Source organism: Musca domestica, unplaced genomic scaffold, assembly GCF_030504385.1.
Source record: "Musca domestica strain aabys unplaced genomic scaffold, Musca_domestica.polishedcontigs.V.1.1 29, whole genome shotgun sequence".
Lineage (NCBI taxonomy): Eukaryota > Metazoa > Arthropoda > Insecta > Diptera > Muscidae > Musca > Musca domestica.
This window is the reverse complement of record NW_026712296.1, coordinates 6,345,461-6,366,034: the sequence shown is the minus strand read 5'-3', so window position 1 is coordinate 6,366,034 and position 20,574 is coordinate 6,345,461. Positions and strand designations below refer to the sequence as shown.

At 34.1% G+C, this 20,574-nt stretch overlaps 1 protein-coding gene across 1 annotated transcript in view; it reads right to left on the bottom strand.

The window, feature by feature from the left end:
- The window catches only part of LOC101901795 (ammonium transporter Rh type A), a 59,331-nt gene extending 40,566 nt beyond the window's left edge, over nt 1–18,765 (bottom strand). Inside the window, exon 1 of the mRNA XM_005182240.3 lies at nt 18,176–18,765. Within this exon, the coding sequence (XP_005182297.1) occupies nt 18,176–18,344 (169 nt within the window). The 5' untranslated portion in view covers nt 18,345–18,765. The remainder of the gene's footprint in view (nt 1–18,175) is intronic.
- Nucleotides 18,766–20,574: the final 1,809 nt, after the last annotated feature.

Below are 20,574 nucleotides of genomic sequence, written 5' to 3'. Positions count from 1 at the left end.
TAAAATAATTTAAAAATCGTATCTTTTAAACCGAACATTAACCAATCCCTACCATACTTATTGGAAAAATATTTGAATCTGTATCAAAGGTGTATCTGCAATATTTGGTTTGTAATATAATTCGATGGTATGACAATGCTACCAAAGAATGAGTAAAAAACAGTAAGGAAAAGACAAATGTCGGGCAGGGCCGACTATATGATGCCCTATACCACAATGCATATTTAGTAGATCTCCCGTAGTAGATCATACCCTATACCACAATGCATATTTAGTAGATCTCCCGTAGTAGATCATACCACCTATCAACATTTGGTTTTAGAACAGTTATAATTTGGTTTCAGAGGGAACTAATATATGGGAGGCATATCCAATTCTGAATCGATTTTCACTAAATTTGACGTAGACATTTTAATCTTTTATACCAAATAAAATTGCTATAAAGTGCATGATATCACTTCGAGGAGAATTATGTTAAAAAAAATACATTTCGGAGCCGAATTCCACAATATGGAAATGTGCGTCCCGAAATTCACTCCATTTGGGCTGATATTAGGCCTTGTTTGCACAATAAACCTGAAAACGGATTATAGATATATATGGGAGATATGCCCAAATCTTAGCCAATCTCGATAAAATTTGGCCAAAGGTATTTCCGAGCTATATAAGATATCTGGTATCAAACATCATTTTTGTGGAGTGCTTCTAGACTGATATTAACCATCTGGCGCACAACAAACTTGAAATCAGTGAAATTTGAACCGATTCTTACAATTTCAATGGGGATCGTTCTTGGGCCAAACAAATATTGTTTGGAAAAATTTCATCTCAATTGGATAATGAATGCGACCAGCATCTTACTGAATTCGGTCGGAAGTGCCATTAGCCATTTCCTGCACAAAGATCCTGACCTAAAATTCAGGTCATTTGGACCATTTGGTGCACAATTATCCCGGAATCAGTTGAAGATATACAGCGTGAGATGAAAAAACTGCAACCAAACTCAGACTGCTGTCATTTACAAGCCACTTGTCCGACAGCTTTTAATATTATTCCAGTGACAGCTCATTATATTGTTTACAAGCGTAGAAAAGCATTTTGGTGAGAATTTTCCAGAAACAAGTTATTCGTGATGGCATTCAAGCATTATAGTGCGATTTCTTTAAATTTGGCTGGAAAACCACAAGTGGCTATCCAACATTTAAATGTGAATAAATCTTTTGTGTCTCGTACCATCGCTCGATAACGTGATACTGGTAGCGCAGCCCGACGTCAAGGAAGTGGACGGAAGGAAACAGCAACATCAGCAGAAATGGTTCGAAAAGTAAAGAAGCGACTTGATCGAAATTCGCGTCGCAGTGTCCGAAAAATGGCTGGTGAGCTGAACATATCGCAATATTCAATTCGGCAAATATTGAAAAATGAGATCGGGGTAAAGCCATTGAAATTCCAAAAAGTGAAAGAACTTACACCGCGACAAAAAGAAAATAGACTCAAAAGAGCTAAAGAGTTGCTTTGCTTAGCCGAAAGCGGTGAACTGCCGAATTTGGTTTTCTCCGATGAGAAAACATTCGTTGTCCAGCAGTCTGTAAACAAACAAAATGATCGTGTTTACTTGCCAAAGAGGTCAGCTGAAAATGTGCACCTTCGGTTGGCCACCAGAACTCAAGCGCCGTCCATGGTGATGGTGTGGGTCGCCATAACGACAGTCGCTCTCCGCTCGTATTAATCGACCGTGGCATCAGAATAAATGCCGAATATTGTAGCGAAAATATTCTGGAGGGTGTATTAAAGCCTTGGGCATGCAAACATTTTGGGCACAGGCTTTTGACATTCCAACAGTACTCAGCACCACCGCACTCAGCACGCGCCACCCAAGAATGGTTACAAAATTAGGTTCCTCGCTTGATTTCTAGCGCACAATGGCCACAAAAATTTCCGAGTATCAATCCGTGGGACTATTGTGTCTGGGGTATTTTGGAAAGCAAAGTTTCCACTAAAATATACCAAAGTGTCGATCACCTCAAGCAAACGCTTCGCCGGGAATGGGCCAAAATACCGTTTTACAGTTTTTTATCTCACCCTGTATATATGGGAGCCATGGCTATATCTGAATCGATTATCACCAAATTTAAAGTACATTCTTCTAGACTGATTTCTGTCGAATGTGCCAAAATTCAGGTCATTTGGACTGATATTGGCCATTCCAACCGAAATCGGTTGTGGAAATATATGGGAGCTATATCTAAATTTCAAGCGATTATCTCCAATTTGAGCCAAACCAATCTTGTTTGAAAAATGCCATTTCAATCGGAAAATAAATGCGACCTGCATTTTTTTCAGAAAAATACATGGACAGACGGACTGACTTCTCTATGTTACAAACCAACCATTACCACTATGTGGTGTAGGATATAAAAAGTGATTACAAATAATAGCTAAAAACGCCGAAAACTCAATATTTAAGGAGCTATTACCATTTTAAAATGGGTCAATAATTCATGCCTAAAAAAGTAATCACAAATCATAGCGAAAAACGTTGAAAGCTCAATATTTATAGAGTTATGGTAATTTAAAAATATTCAACATTTCATCCCTAAGAAACTGATCGCTATGATTCGCAATATTCAAGATAAGGCTCAGAAATTTGGATTATTTATAGAGTCGTGGATATTAAAAATTGACAGATATAGACATTTTTGTATATCCCCCATATAAGGTTAGCTTTAAATTTAAATTATTCCTAAGCACATAGCTTAGGTCCTTATCACTTAGTACTACAGTGTCATCATTAACATAAATTATTTGATTTGAAAATCCTTGTTGCATAATTCGTTTCAATTTCTAACTAATAATGTAGTACTAATTCACGTACATTCATACGCTCAAAATACAATTAAAAATAATAATTAATATTCATTTGTAAATTAATTGAAGCCACTTTGCTTAAATACTACATCCACTTAGAATACATATGTCGGTTGTCCGGTTATTGTCATCCAAATTTCACATATAATTCACATTGTTGTGACTATTAAGGCTCCCACAATAAATTAAAATTAATAAATATGTAAAGTTGTATATGAGTATTTTCTAATCGATGTGTCTTCGATGGGTCACATATATCGTTGTTTTTTTTTTATTTATTTTTTTTTTTGTATAATTAACGATGCGGGTGTTTTGTTTTTCGCATGGCAATTTAATTGTTTGGATAAATGACAAACAATTGAAATTAATTAATTTGCATTGTCGCCAATGGACATAAATAATCATTAAATTCTAAGTATGTAAGTATCGCTTAAGCGTTTCCTAATAGCTATAAATGGGAGCGAAAGCGGCTTAGTCTTTGGTATTTCTAGATGTAACAATTTTCAAATTATATAGTTAAGTGTGTTGTTAACTGTAAAAAGAGGTTCGACCTTTGCTGAATTAAAATGCTATAAATTATTAATTAAATAACATGCATAAGTATTGTTCTGCTCTATTAATTTGTGCAATTGTGAAGATCCGAATTGAGTGCGCCATGAAACGTCCAGCGATTTTAAAATAATTATTATATAGGGAAGGTTACGTAATTTAGAATATCTGTCTGTTGTAATCTAAGGAAAGAATTGAGATAAAAGGCTAAAATTTTGCTAACATGCGTATTTTGCCAGTAGGCAGGTTAAGTTCGTAAATGGGCCATGTCGGTTCACGTCTTCGTATAGCCCCGTATCGTATACAACGTACCTCCTAATATTCGTATTATTTTAGCGGCATTATTCACCAGAATTGTTTAAAATTTCGTATAAAAAGTTCGGAATCGGTGCTACGGCCTACGACAAGAAATTGCATAAGAATAACCACTTCTTCGTATAGCTCCCATATCAGGGGTTTCATTTAAGATACATTTGAAATTCCTTCAAAATGGTGGGGGGATAATAAAAGTTTGGCCCGGGGGAGCTTATATGTTCTTATACTTATGTCTTTGTAGATTTGTTTATAACAGGGAGAAGGAAGCGAGATAGACCCATAGTTACTTTTGAGGATCTTCATATAATCACTTTCTGAGTCGATCTATGCATATCTGTCCGTCCGTCCATGTATTCTTGTGAACAAAATGCAGATCGCATTTATTATCCGATTGAGATTGGTGATAATCGGATCATTTTAAGATATAGCTCCCATGTATCTTCAACAGATTACGCGTCAACTGTGCACCAAATGGCCAATAATAGTCCAAATGACCTGAATTTTGGCACATCCAACCGAATTCAGTCTAGAAGCAAGGAAGTAAAATTTAGTGAAAATCGGTTCAGATATAGCTATAGCTCCCATAGATATGTTACATACGATTTGGTGTTTAAGTCCCTCACTTGCGTAATAAGCACTTCACAACAATGATATTTGGTACCAGATATCAGATACAGTACAGAAATACCTCTGCCAAATTTTATCAAGATCGGTTCAGATTTGGATATAGGTCCCACATATATATTCAACCGATTGCGGGTTTAATTGTGCACCAAATACCCAATATCATTCCACAAGTCCAGAATTTTGGTACATCCGACCGAATTCAGTCTAGAAGCAAGTACATCGAATTCGAAGAAAATCGGTTCAGATATAGCTATCGCTCCCACATATAGGTTTCATCCGATTTGGTGTTTAAGTCCCCTACATTCGTAATATGCGCCACACAAGAATGATGTTTGGTATCAGATATCAGATATAGCCCAGAAATACATCTGCCAAATTGCATCAATATCGGTTTAGATTTGGATATTGTTGCCATATATATCTTCAACAGATTTCGAGTTAACTTAGCACCAAATGGCCAAAAAAACTCCAAATGACCTGCATTTTGGCACATCCAACCGAATCCAGTCTAGAGGCAAGTACATCAAATATGTTTCATCCGGTTTGGTGTTTAAGTCCCTCAAATTCGTAATATCCATTCGACAACTATGATATTTATTACCAGATATCTTATATAGCTCGGAAGTACCTTTGCCAAATTTTATCGAGATCGGCTAAATATCCTTAATCCGTCAAAAGTCACACTTAGTGAAAATCGATTCAGAATTGGATATGCCTCCCCCGAAACCAAACTAACACTGCTCTAAAGGCAAAAGTTGATTTTTGGTATGAACTACTTCAAGTAAATTCTTTTGTAGGGTATCATATCAGATGTGTTTAGTTAGAAGTGTGTTTTTTGTTTTGAAGACCTATTATCAATATTTAAAAATCTTCAAAATATTTTTATTATCTCATTTAAAAGCGCTTTTTGAACAATTGATGTGATTTTCCTATAGCCCCCACAACGGTATGACGTTTTAACTCATCGAAATAATCCATCTGACTCTAAATCGCTCATTCACTCAAAAATTGTCATAACTTAAAAAATAAACAGAAAGAAACAGCTAAGGGGCCAAACTCTAAATACCCTTCAACTTTCGGATGAAACTTGAAAATTTTTAAAAAAGAAAATGCGCTAAAAATTTTTTAGTACCGGATATGGAGTTGTACAGGGCTATACGAAGATCTGATTCTCTATAGGCAATTTTCTGTTATAGGAAATATTACCCAATCATCCAAAAACCAACTATTAGAAGATACAGTTACATGGGAAATATACCAAAACGTCGACCTATATGGACAGTTGTTTGTTTTCTAATGTGTAAAATGGATATTTTCACATGTAACAAACGGAAATACGATTTAACATTTCAATGCAAAAAAGGCAACTAGCATCTATAGGTTCGCTATCGAGGTCAACAATATGTTTAAAATCGACCGAAATATTGAATTTTGAGTCATTATGCTCCTTTTAAATATTTAGGAACATATTTAATAAAATATGCTTTAGCGGAAATCAATTAAGATATAGCTCCCAATAAGCATAGATGGAATAATGTTCCGAAGAGCATATTTGTTAAACCTTAGCACTATGGTTCCACATCCAATTTTGGCCAACACTCTGGCCAAATCCACCTCATTCTCTCAAAACTATATACCAACAGTGACATCGATATCAAATTTAAGGATTTCAGCTCTATGCTTTCAACTAATATTTAGTAGCAATTAGTTCCTTTCATACAGTTAAACGATTCTAGATATAAAACCACCTCCATATCTTAACCACGAACACCAACAGTGACATCTATATCAAATTTCTGAATTTTAGTTTTATTCCTTCACGCAATACCAAATTTAATACTATTTAGTACCTTTCGTATATAAAAGTACACAGTTCCAAATCCACCTCCATATCTCAATTCCAGTTACCAACGGAGACTTCAATATCAAATTTGAGGATTCCTGGGCTATCCAAATTTAGTACCATTTAGTACTTTTCGTACAAATATAGGAGTCATTTCCAAACCACTGCTTAATCGCAAAACACACATACCATCAGTAATCGAAATATCACCCAACACCAAATATAGCACCATTCAGTACTTTTCATACAATTATTGTACATTTCCGAAACAACAATGATATTTGGTACCAGATATCAGATATAGTCCAGAAATACCTCTGTCAAATGTTATCAAGATCGGTTCAGATTTAGATATAGCTCCAAATTGTATCAATATCGGTTTAGATACAAATAGCCAATATCAGTCCACAAGTCCTGAATTTTTGGTACATCCGACCGAATTCAGTTTAGAAGCGAATGTCCAGGAACAGCGAACCTAATACCAAATTTCAGATTTCAAGCAATATACATATATTTTCACAATACAAAATTGGACCGAATATAGTACTATTCAGTAGTTTTTTGTGCACTTGTAGTCCACATTTCGTCTTTATCATAAACCTCCAACCAAAAGGCACCCCAATACAATCTTAACAAATTTAAGCTTCATCTTTTCACCCTAAACCAAACTGTTCCAAATTAAGTATCAATATAGTACAGTTACAGCACACTTAGAACACATTTCCAAAATCATCTTTATATATCATACTTTCTTTCCAACCTTGATACCAATTTAGACTTTTTTGTAACCTTAAAGCTCGAATCCTGCACTTCACAGGTGACTCTAATCTCAAATTTCAGAATTGTAATTCTTTCCGTTTAGCAAATAAAAAGTATTAAATTTTTAGTACATTTTAGTAATTTTTGTACCCTTTTAGCGTATATTTCCAAAAACCCAACCTTATCACACCTCGTATAAAATTCAAGATTCTGGTTTCAGGCGTTACGTCTGGGGGATGATTCTAGTCCAGTTAATTCGTTATTTTTCTTCTCTTTTATATATAGTTTTTGACCTGGCACCATAAAAATTTTATTTTTCTATAGCATGTGATATATTATTGAGATTATATAAAATAGTTACAAAAATTGTTCTAAACCAGTCAACTTTACAGTTCAACACCAGCTACTCGAACTTGTGGGAAGATAGGTATTATTTGAATGATTAAATAAATATATGTATGTTTACGTATGTTATCTCTAAAAAGTAGTTCCCCAAATAGATTTTCAAATCTCCACCAACCTATTTTTTTAATTTTGTTCAATAATCAATTGACAGTTTAATGATTCACATCTGAGATTTAAACCTAAAACAGCAACCAAAGTGTTGAACATTTGTTACTCATTAATCCCATGTGATACCTTTGATTGACAAATGTCATAAAATATCTTATCAAGATCACAATAAATGAGAACAGAGACACATGGAAAGTACGACATGTCACTTAGATCTTTACATTGAGCGGTACAAACATGTTTGGAATGCAATACAAAAAGTTTGAGCATTTGAACTTTGAATGTTATAAAATTGTCATTGAAGTCTGTCAGATAAGAATACTGTGTTTCTCATTCTCTAAAATTAAACAATTTCCAAAAATGACGAATAAAGTGTGTGTGTGTGTGAATATTGTTCTGGTCAGGGTTTTTGCCGGCTAAAGTATTTTCAAATAAAGGGAAAAAAGTTGGATGGGCTGAATATAAGTCATATTTAACATCAGAACTTTTCATGAAAAATGTATGACTGTATTCAGGATTTGTGTAAAGTAAATCCTATCAAACTATGATCGTTACTGAATCTGTATTAAGTTGATTTTACAGATATAAGAAAGTATTATATTAACATATATTCTTATGTATTTATTTAACGAAAAATTTTCTATTTTTATCTTCGAAGCATTTTATTAAAACCAAGAACTTGTTATAAATGAACGCATTTTTTTTTGATACTGAAAGGAAATATTAAAATTCATTGTTTCAAAATTAATCTTTTTAGCTGGAGTAACCTTCCTTTTAATACAATTTTTTTGAAGTGATCAATAAATTTATTTTTTTTTTATTTGCATTTCCCTTTTTCCTACACTTCCGATGGGCTCTGTTTTCTATGTAATTTATTCCTTTACACTAACAGGAGATCTAGTAGCTGTTAAAAAAATTAAATGCAACTGTTTTTTAAAGAAACTGGCAAAATGTCAACATTCAGCTTTTCACATCGGAAGTGTATTTACTGAAAAAAACGAGACATGACAAAAAAAAACCAATAACAGAGAGGTATGTCTTCTCAGGGGATTTATAAGAATTGTGGTGAAGTTATAAAACGTCAGGTGGAATATGATGAAAGAGTGGAATATATTGTAAAATAGCTTAACTATTATTTTTTAATTTCAAAAAATAACAATGATGAGTACAGAAAGGACAGAAAAAATAATAATGATGAGTATAGAGACATCAGAGAGGCCAAAAAATGTTAATTCTAGATAGGAGAATTCTCAAAGATTCTTATTGTAAATAATACACTTAAATGAAATTTTCGTTAGCATCAGAACTAATAATTAAAAAAATCAAAATTTTTAAAATTGTGGTCACTAAACATGGCTCTAGAATTTACACTGTTCTAAGCCAACACTAGAGAGATATGTCGATGCTGCGTTAAAAAAAAAACAGTAAGGAAAGGTCAAAAGCCAAGCGAAGCCGACTATATGATATCTTACATCACTATGTATATTTTGTGGAGCTCCCGTAACAAAAAAAGTTTATATTGGGAATTTATGTGAAGCAGATCTACCAACTATGAACCTTATTGGAATGCGTATCATGGCTTTAGATCAGTCACAATTCGGTACTACAACAAGTCTGAATCGATTTTCATCAAATTTGACAGAGGCTTTTTTACCTCTTGCACCAAATAACATTGCTGTATAGTGCATGATATGACTTCGATAAGGATTATATTAAAAAATATTTATGTGCAAGAGATATACCGAACCGAGCTTCACAGAAAAAATCTATCCAATTTGAGATGATATTACATCTATGGTGAGCAATAAACATAAAATATGGGGGCTATATCCAAATCTCAACCGATCTTAATAACATTTGGCAGAGGTATTTCTCGGCTGTATCTTATATCTGGTACCAAAGATCATTGTTGTGGAGTGCATATTATGAATGTGACGGACTTGAACAACAAATCGGATGCAACATATATATGGGAGCTATAACTATATTTGAACCGATTTTCGCCAAATTTTATGTATTGCTTGTAGACTTAATTCGGTCATATGTGACAGATCAATTGGACTGATATTGGCCATCCGGTGTAAAATTAACACGAAATCGGTTGAAGATATATATAGCAGCTATATATTTAAATTTGAACCGATTTCGTCCTTGATCCAAATAAATATTGTTTGAAAAATTTCATCTTAATCGCTTGATAAATGCGACCTGCATTTTTTCACAAAAATTCTTGGCCAGACGGACTGACATGCATAAATCGACTCAGAAAGTGATTCTAAGAGGATCCTCAAATGTAACTATGAATATATATCGCTTCCTTCTGCATGTTACAAACAAATACAAACATAGTTTGACAAATTGTGTATCAACCAATTAGATCTAGCCAAAAAGTATTAGATCTAGTCAAAATATTGTAAATATAGTCCCAGGTATTGATATAGACCCCATATAACTGTACCACAAGATATTCGCTGTTTTGATGATTTGTGCTGCATTTTAAACCAGAATTACTTCAAATTTAGTATTTGGAGTTCGCTATGAACACTACCTCCATCCATACCTATGTACAGCCCCCACATAGCCACATTTTTCAACAGAATTATCTCAAACTTGGTCTTTGCAGTTTGTAATAGGCACCATCTCCGCAGATAATTGGTTTAGTGTAGGCCCCATATAACTGAACTTCAAGATTTTCGGTATTTTAATGATTTGTGTCAAACTTTTAATCGGATTTGTTCCAAAATGTGTATTTTATTTGTTTTTTTGTAATAGGTACTATATGATAGATATGATCTGATCTTGTTATCTGATATTCGCCCCATATGATCTTACATTCGAAATTTGAAAATTTTCCAAATGGTGGAAGGTATTAAAGGTTCAGCTTGTTTTGTAAAATACTCATGTTAGACCTTCAAAATATGTATATTCTGGATCAGCGTAAAATTCTGAGTCGATTTAGCAATGTCCGTTTGTCTGTCTATCTACCTGTTGTAATCACTCTGTCTTACGAACGAATTGAGATAGAAGGCTAAAATTTTGCCCACATCGGTATTTTGCCGGTAGGCAGGTTAAGTTCGAAAATGGGTCATGTTTGTCAACGTTTTCGTATAGCCCCCATATAACGGTACAGTTCACTATTCGTTATTTTTTTAATATTAGCGACATTATTTACCGGAATTATTTTAAATTTCGTGACTACACTTTGCGTATGCAGGTCCATATCTTCGTATAGCCCCCTTATAACTACACCTCCCTCGTATAGCCCCCATATAACGGTACCGTTCACTATTCGTTATTTTTTTAATATTAGCGACATTATTTACCGGAATTGTTTCAAATTTCGTGCCAACACTTTGCGTATGCAGGTCCATATCTTCGTATAGCCCCCTATAACTACACCTCCCAATATTCGATATTTTAATGATTTCAGCGACATTATTCACCGGAATTTCTTCAAATTTCATATTTGCTGTTCGTAACGCCTTCGTTAAGCTCCATACGATTTTCATCTAAGCGGTTTTATTTCGGAATTTTTTAAAAATGTTCAAGTTTGTTCCAAATGACGGAGGGTATTAAAAGGTTAGCTCAGCCGAACTTAGCCACGTTTTTTTTTGGGAATTTTTTATTTTTTGGAAATTTTTGATTTTGAGATTTGCAAAGTTTAATGAAAATCGAATTTCCAAATTTATGCTATTAACTGTTAATCCAAATCTTAAACATCAGTTATTGATAGAAATATTCAGATACTCGATATTTGTAGCAAATCGGTTACGTTTAAGGGTTATAATTATTCAAAATTTTGATCCCTTGACGGGAAGGTGCCAGGAAGAGTGAGCCGAAAAAATCTATATTCATATTCCATCGGATCTCTGGTTGGTATAAAATATTGTGTTGTAAATTTTAAAAAAATCGTTGATTTGGTTCGCATGTGATGAGAGTGTACTCTCTCTTTGTGGGGGAGGTACATCATCTCCACACTAGATCTGTGGAAAATCTATTAGCTTGAGTTAGGTTGGAAAGATTTGGATGATTTTTCCTTTTTTTGGCGTCATGGGCATTCAAAATTGTGAACCGCTGTCGGGGAGGTACTTTAACGAGTGCTTGTTCTTCATATTCAGATCGTGTGTTGATAGAAATATTGGTTTAAACGAAATTTAAACTCAATGTATCTCTAATTCCACATTTTATAACAGATATGATTATTTAAAATGTTAACCCTTTGTGGGGGAGATAATTGAAGAAGTAGGCCGCTATTGTCCAATTCCACACCTGAAGCAAATATTACAATTTCTAATGTTTGAACAAAATCGAAGGCTCCTTCTCTTTCTAGACAACATTTTGACATTTTGTGGGGAAGTGGTCCGATATTGCTCATCTCCGAAATCGACCTGAGTTTAATAATAATTTTTACATCCACAATTTTTTTCTACCTTTTTGGCTAATTATAAACATACGTTCAATAATTCGTGGCGATAGCTTTATTAGAAATATTTCTATTAAATTTTTCCCATACAAGTAAATTGTTGTTAATTATTGGAAAGCTATTTTTCTTTCAATTTAATTGTTTAGATTTCTATAAAATGAATTTAGTAAGTGTTACCTTTATACACAATAAATAATTAAAAACGAAACAAAAACAATAACATAAATTTATTAAATTTATATTGTGTGCATTTTCCTGCGGCAAACTATGCTTTAGTAAACAAACATTTTTCCGTTTTCCAAATGCTATTCATGCGGATGTAATTGATGTTCTGGACGTGATTTCTAGTTTATAGCTTGTCAATGAATTTTTAAATTGAAATCGAAAGTGATGAGAAACTATAAACAATTCAGCGATACCAATTGAAAAGCATGTAAACAAAGGTCGTAGTCGGGTGGACCGATAATGTGATACCCTACGCCTTTATACTTAGAGGTAAAGTTTCCATAGATCTAAAATATTTTTGAAACATTTACATAAGGGTGTAGAGTATCGAGCAAACTAGCCCTGCACCACATAGTGGTATGGATATTATGTCTTTGTACATTTATTTGTAACGTGGAGAAGGAAGCGAGATAAAGCTATTGTTACTTTTGAGGATCTTCATAGAATCAATTTCTATGTCGATTTATGCATGTCAGTCCGTCTGTCGGTCCGTCCGTCTGCATATTTTTGTTTGGCCCTGCACCACATAGTGGTGTGGATATTATGTCTTTGTACATTTATTTGTAACGTGGAGAAGGAAGCGAGATAAAGCTATTGTTACTTTTGAGGATCTTCATAGAATCAATTTCTATGTCGATTTATGCATGTCAGTCCGTCTGTCGGTCCGTCCGTCCGTCTGCATATTTTTGTTTGGCCCAAGGACGAACCGTATTCAAATCGTTGAGAATCGGTTCAAATTTAGATATAGCTCCCATATACTTCAATAACTGATATGGGGTTAATTGTGCACCAAATGTCTAATATCAGTCAAAATAGCTTGAATTTTGGCACATTCGAACGATCAGTCTAGAAACAAATGCATCAAATTTGGTGAAAATCGGTTCAGATAAAGCTATAGCCCCCATATATATGTTTCATCCGATTTCGGATTAATCCCTCACGTGCATAATATGCACTCCACAACAATGATATGTGGTACCAGATGTCAGATACAGCCCAGAAATATCCCTGCCACATTTTATTAAGATCGGTTCAGATTTGGATAAAGCTCCCAAATATATACCTTCAATCGATTTCGGATAATTGTGCACCAAATGTATTCAGCCTAGAAACAAGTACTTCAGATTTGGAGAAAATCGGTTCAGATATAGCTATAACTGTCATATATATATGTTTCATCCGATTTGGTGTTTAAGGCCCTCACATTTGTAATATGCATTTGATAACAATGATATTTGGTACCAGATATCTTATAGAGCCACATTTTATTGAGATCGGATAAGATTTGGGTATAGCTCCCATATATATAGTGAAAATCGATTAAGAATTGGATATCCCTGCCGTATATTAGTTCGCTTTGAAACCAAATTATAACTGGTCTAAAGCCAAATCTTGAAAGTTGGTATGATCCACGTCAAATAAATTCTTTTGTAACGGGATCTACACAACATATGCATAGTGGTGTAGGGTATCATATAGTCGGTCCCGCCCGACTTTTGACTTTTCCTTGCTGTCTTTTTATTTTCCAAGTCATATGGGGAACTAAACAAACTGCAATTGAATTAATTGCATCCCTGAAAATATTTGATGGAATATGCAATTAAATAGTCAGTATTCAATTGACTATAATTTCCATAGGAGCAGTTGCATTGCGTATTTCTATGAGAGGTTTTCCTTATTGTGTTTTTGTTTCAACGGCATTTAAATTAAGAGGTAACAATATTTTATACAAACGTAGAAGCATATTTTTTTAACGAATCTTATACCATGTTTTCATTGAAATTTGAACTAGGATGGACGCAAACAAAATTACGCGTTCACACCGCATGATTCGAAATTCATTGTAATGTGATTCCTTTTTTGTTCCTTGATTTTTATTGGAATGTGAACGAAAATACATAAAATATGCCTAATATGAAAAGAGAATATAAATGTATTTTTTTTTTTCAAAGATATATTTTATGATTAATTATAAACTTTTTGATTATGTTTATTTTTTTATATATAAAGTATAAAATTCAACCGTAGAGACACTTGTCAACATTGTTTTCGTCGAAACACAAGTTCACATCTTAATGCCTTTTTTTGTTTCCTGGTTTCTGCGGAAATTTCAACTCGTGGACAAAAAGAATGAGTTATATGAGAGAGTAACAAAATGTTTTTTCGTTTGAATGTACATACGCCAACTTTCAACATTATACTTTTCATTCATGACTTTCAGTTTTCCTGAAAAGTTTTCAAATTATATTAATTGTTTTTATATCTTGCATTTTTGAATGTCATGATTTACTTTAATCGTTAAAGCCTCTCTTTTGTTAGGGATGGCCGATATTTCATAAGAATCGAACACAGTGACAAAATTGATTTCCATATAGTATTTAAAATGGGCTATATAGGCCCACGTTTTGGTATAACCTCCATATAACTGTACCAAAAAATTTAAGGTTTTTTGGTTGCTTTGGTTACAATTTTTACCTAAATTAAATTGGCAACAATTAATTTAATTAATTTGTAAGAAAAACTCTTGCATAGAACTCAAAGTAGGTTTTGATATAGTTCCCATATAACTGTACCTTCAAATATTCGGTATTTCGATGATTTGTGCCAATTCTGCAATTTGAAGCTCCTAATGGGCCCATGACAAAAATTGCCGAAAACAGGTCTTTGTATAGCTCCAATATGACGGTAACAGTCCATATTCTATATTTTTATGACTTTAGTAGTATTTTCAACAGTTTTTTTTTATTTTTGAAAATTTGAAAATTCCTTTCAAATGGTGGAGGGTTTATATAGTTCGGCTTAAATTACGGTTTTCTCGAACTTAATGATTTGCGATAAAAAAACTCTTTGAGTAAAAAAACACGTTATAGAGTATAAGTCGATTTTGCCGACAGATGTATACCCTCAGTCAATGTTCGAATATTTAAATATATATATTGACTTCTGTTATGATTATTCAAATTGTTGACCCAACGTGCCAGGTTTGGACAATATTGGTGACTATCACTTTATATGAGATATGTGATAATTTTTAGGAAATGTTTGAAATGTGAGTAGGGTATCAGATATGGTCGACCGAAGTATTCCATTTTCATTCATCTAATACATATCAGTGTGGGCAAAACAATAAGAAAAACGAACATTTACATCGAATTTTCCTCGAAATCATAAATTCCATGATCATCCCAGGTTTTTGGTTGAGAGAAATATTTAGATAGATTTAAATTACTTTATATTTAGATATAGCAAGTTGTAAAGAACCGCTGACTTGTTTCGCAAGTTATGACAGATAAAAGTATTGAAAATTGTGACCTTTGTGAGTGAGATACAAGACGGGGTTTGCAGATATATTTCCAACACATCTTGTGGTAGCAAAAATGTTTGTACGTGTGAAATTTGAGTTTGTATGTGTGAAATCTTGAACCCTACGTGGGGGAGGTACCAGAAGAAATGGTCAGATCTCTACCTCATATATAAATGATCGTGTGTTGATGAAAATATTTAGATGTGCCAAGTCTGAATGGAATCGGATGTTAATTTCTCACTGAAATAGCACTGATGCAAATAATAGGATTTTCAAAGTTGGAGCAAGACAGGATTATCCTTTCTCCTTCTGTGTAGTTTTTTTTTTTTTTTTTTTGAAAATTTCAACTTTTTGTGTGATAGGTACCAGAAGGAGTGAACCCATATTGCCCATCTCCGAACTCAATCTACGTTTGACAATAATATTACGATGTACCAAGTTTGGACCAAATCTGATACTCCCTTCGAGAGTGATGGTGCGCACCAAAAGCTAAAAAAATTAAATCTGAACCGACGTCGTCGAAATATTAGAGCTTCGAAGCGCTTAAATTTCAAATCGAATGAATTGATATCTGAATGGTTTTCGCCAAATTTCATAAACGCCCTCTAGTCTAAAAAATACAGAAAAACTTTGGGTCATTTTCTAGGCAATAGCAGACATATTTACACAATTTTTATCAGAGTCAAAGAACCTATTAAGATCTTCACACATCGGATTTAGTATCCATCCAGAAAAACGCAGGTACCGTTATATGCGGACAGTTATACGAAAACGTGGACCTGCATAGAAAATTTTCTGCCATAGATTAAAGAATCCATTAAAATCTTCCCATACGAAATTCGAAGCAATTCCTGTATATAATGTCACTAAAATCATCAAAATACCAAATATCGGAAGGTATTGTTTTATGGTGGTATTGTTTTATGGTATAATGTCACTAAAATCATCAAAATACCAAATATCGGAAGGTATTGTTTTATGGTGGCTATACGACCCAAAGTTACTTTTGAGGATCTTCATAGAATCACTCTCTGAGCCGATTATACATGTTACTCCGTCTGTCTGTTCGTCTGTCCATGTATTTCGGAAAAAAATGCAGGTCGCATTTATTATCCGATTGAAGTGAAATTTTCCAAACAATATTTGTTTGGCCCAAGGACGAACTCTATTGAAATTGGCGAAAATCGGTTCAAATTTAGATATACCTCCCATATATATCTTTAACCGATTTCTGGTAAATTGTGCATCAAATGGCCAATACCAGTCCAAATGACAATTTTTGAACATCCCACGGTATTCAGTCTAGAAGCAATTTTCAGGAAATTTGGTGAAAAATGGTTTAGATATTGCTATAGCTCCCATATATATGTTTCACATTCGTAATATGATATTTGGTACCCGATATAAGATACAGGCCAGAAATACATCTGCAAAATGTTATCAAGATCAGTTCAGATTTGGATATATCTCCCATATATATCTTCAACCGATTTCAGATTAATAGTGCACAAAATGGCTAATATCAGTCTAAATGACTTGAATTTTGGCACATCAGACCAAATTCTAGAAGCAAGTACATCAAATATGATGAAAATCTCTTCAGATATAGCTATAGCTCGCATATTGGTTGGTATTGGTATTGGTGGTTAAGTCCCTCACATTTGTAATATGCACTCGACAACAACGATATTTGGTACCAGATAATCTACCAAGAGCTCTAAAATACCTCTGCCAAATTTTTCAGGTTTGGATATAACTCTCATATATCCTTAATCCGATTTCAAGAATATTGTGCAAAAAATGGCTAATATCAGCCCAAATGGAGTGAATTTCGGGACGCCCGTCTCCATTTGGTGGAACTCTGGCTCCTATATATATTTTTTTAGTATAATCCTTTTCGAAACGTTGTTAAGCACTCTATAGCAATATTATCTGGTATAAAAGACAAAAATGTCTCCGTTAAATTTAGTGAAAACCATTCCTATATATTAGTTCCCTCTGAAACCAAATTATAACTGCTCTAAAGCCAAAGGTTGAACTGCATTAAGTGGTGTAGGGTATCATATAGTTGGCTCTGACCGACTATTGACTTTATCTCACGGGTTTTATATATACAAATAAATTTCTAGAACAGTGTTGGCTTGTTTGTTCGGGATACCATAGTATTTTGTTGTTGCAAAATGGTATTTTGTTGGTTTATGTTTTATTTAATTCTTTGGTTCCTCTTATATTGAGCTTACGATCTCGTCACTTGGGTAAAAAAATGTTTTTTGTTATAGAAGTTATTTTTAAAATAACTTCTGGGGAGAATATCCCACACAAAAACAGGGAAACTGATGAGGATTGGTGGCTCTTTCCGAAACCTAGGTATTCCCTGCCTTACCCCCTGGTAAACATTACCCTCGTTCTCCACTAATAAAAACTTTATAAAAACAACAATAAAGGGATAAAGCCTGCACATTTTGCAAACAAAAAATAAATAAATAAATTTCTCTGTTAACTTTTGTAACACAGTTATTAGACCTTATGCACAGCCAATATTATGAGTAAATTTTACTGAATACTATAGTACACTTCATTTTATTCATTTACTGTTTTTAATTAGTTATCTTTTTTTGTTTTTTATTCACAAACTGAGATGTATTAAACCCCCTTGAGAAACGTACATATACCTATACACCATCATGCACCTTGTAAATATATATACATTTAGAGATGTACACTTTAAAATACTTGAACCAGTACTCACGAGGATATTTCGATTCGTGTTGTTCATTTAATCCAGCGTCTTGTGGATTCTTATCGATTGGTGATGCTTCCTTGCCATAACGCACGAACACCCAGTAAAGAACCAAAAAGACGATTTGAACAATCATTAGGGCAACAAAGCCCGTTTGCTTAGTGACAGTCGAATGCATTTTCACTGATACGATGGCAGTCTTCGATGATGGAGATTTATATGTTACTTGCACAATACAAAGACGAAGCTCTAACAGGGATTTTCCTCGACGGAGGAAATTCTTTTGTTACACACGCGCACAGTTCCGACGAATTGAAGTCTTTATCGAGAAAAACTTATTGTTGGTTTAGAAAACACGTTTCACAATAACTCTTTAGAAAATCCTTTTAATGGATGGCCGATATGAATGCACAATGATGCAACACATTTAGTTGTTCGATTTTTCTCTTTTGCGTTTTCCTATTAGGTTGTATCTTCCGCTCTAAATAGTTTGTTCGTTTTCTCATGCACCGAGCAGCTAGTCGAGGAAACGTCTGTTCTTAGCGGCCGCTAAATGCCGTTTGTTATTTACACTTCCGAATGAGACTCATCGTAGCGTATGTGCGATATTTTCACGTTGAAAATTTAGTAGCCGTTGAAATGGCGATAACAGCAAATCTTGATGCTTCTTCTTCTCCTTTTTTTTTGTTTTTTTTTTCTAGCTGTTTGCTATACTTTGACGAATTCGTTGCTTATGTTTTGTATTTCTCCAGTGGCTAACATTAGCTTTTCTACTTAGCATGGATCATGGTAACCATTGCATGACACTCTCTTAAAGTAGACGAAAATTGAATGGTGTGTATGTGTGTGAGTGTGTCCGTTGATGTTAGCTATACATATTTTAAAATTAAATTGTTGTTTTTGTGGTTTGCAGCGAGCAATTTCCCATCGACTTAATTTGCAATTTGTTCAACAAGCACATACTGGTGGTATTTTGTCGAGTTCTATTAACGATAAGCCTGTTAAAATACGCAACATTTGTTGCGAAGTGCTTGTATGTACATATAGCAAAGCTTTCCATAGCATAGTTCTCACGTTGCGTGCTGTAAAAATTCATCAAGTGCTCTTTAAAGAGCAACACGTTTTGTTATAAGTAATGTTATAATGCTATACGGAATAGTTGATCTGCACTTATTGTGTTTGCTAGGAATTTCGGCTATAATTTATAGTTTAAAGCCTACAAGTATCGAATAAAGCTCATAAAGTTGAGTTGAGCTATACCTAAAGCTTAACCTAGCAGTGCAGTTATTAGGAACTATTGTTTAAACCACGGGTATATTAACTTTGTCATTCCGTTTGTAACTCCTCGAAATACTCATGTCAGAACCAACAAAGTATACATATTCTTGATCAGCATATAATTATAAGTCGATTTAGCGATTTCCGTCTGTCTCTCTGTCTGTCAGTGTATCCCTCTGTGTGTCTTTCTGTCTGTCCGGCTGTATACGCTATCACACATGTGTATTTTGCCAGTAGGTTAAGTTTGTAAATGAGCCATATAGGTCAACGTTTTTATATAGCCCCATATAAGGGTACCTCCCAATATTCGGTATATTGATATTTAGCGATATTTTTTGACGGAATTATTTCAAATTTCGTGTTTAAGGTTCGTAATAAGTACTCGAGCCTATGTCTACGTCCTTGTCTTCATATAGCCCCCTATAACTATACCTATGTTCGATACTTTGTCGATTTTATTTCGGTATTTTGACGATTCACCAGAATTGTTTCAAATGTCGTAATTGAAGTTCGTTATGGGTTCTACAGCCCATACACAGAATTACATTTGAGAGGTATTTTTCTACGGAATTTTTCTTTTTTTTAAATTTTTCAAGTTCAAAAGCTCGGTCCTGCAGAACTTACAGGGTGAGATAAAAAACGGCAACAAAGTCAAATGCCATAACTTTTACATTTTTTTTTTTAATTTTATTGAAGGAAAGCAAAAAATGTCGGAAATAGCATCGAATTTTAGAATAAGTTTAGATATGTTCGAATTGGTCACCTTTGGCACGAATTATGGCCTTCAAACTGCCAATGGAACCGTCACACGCTGCCCGAATGTTGCTCTGCGGTATTTTGGTCCATTCTCGGCGAAGCGTTTGCTTGAGGTGATCGACACTTTGGTATGTTTTAGTGTCAAACTTGCTTTCCAAAATACTCCAGACACAATAGTCCAACAGATTGGTATCCGGAGATTTGGTGGCCATGGTGCGTTGGAAATGAAGCGAGGAACCTCATTTTGTAACCATTCTTGGGTGGCGCGTGCTGTTGGAATGTCCAAGATTTGCGGCCAGAATGTTTGCGTGCCCAAGGCTTTAATACACCCTCCAGAATATTTTCGGCATTTATTCTGATGCCACGGTCGATTA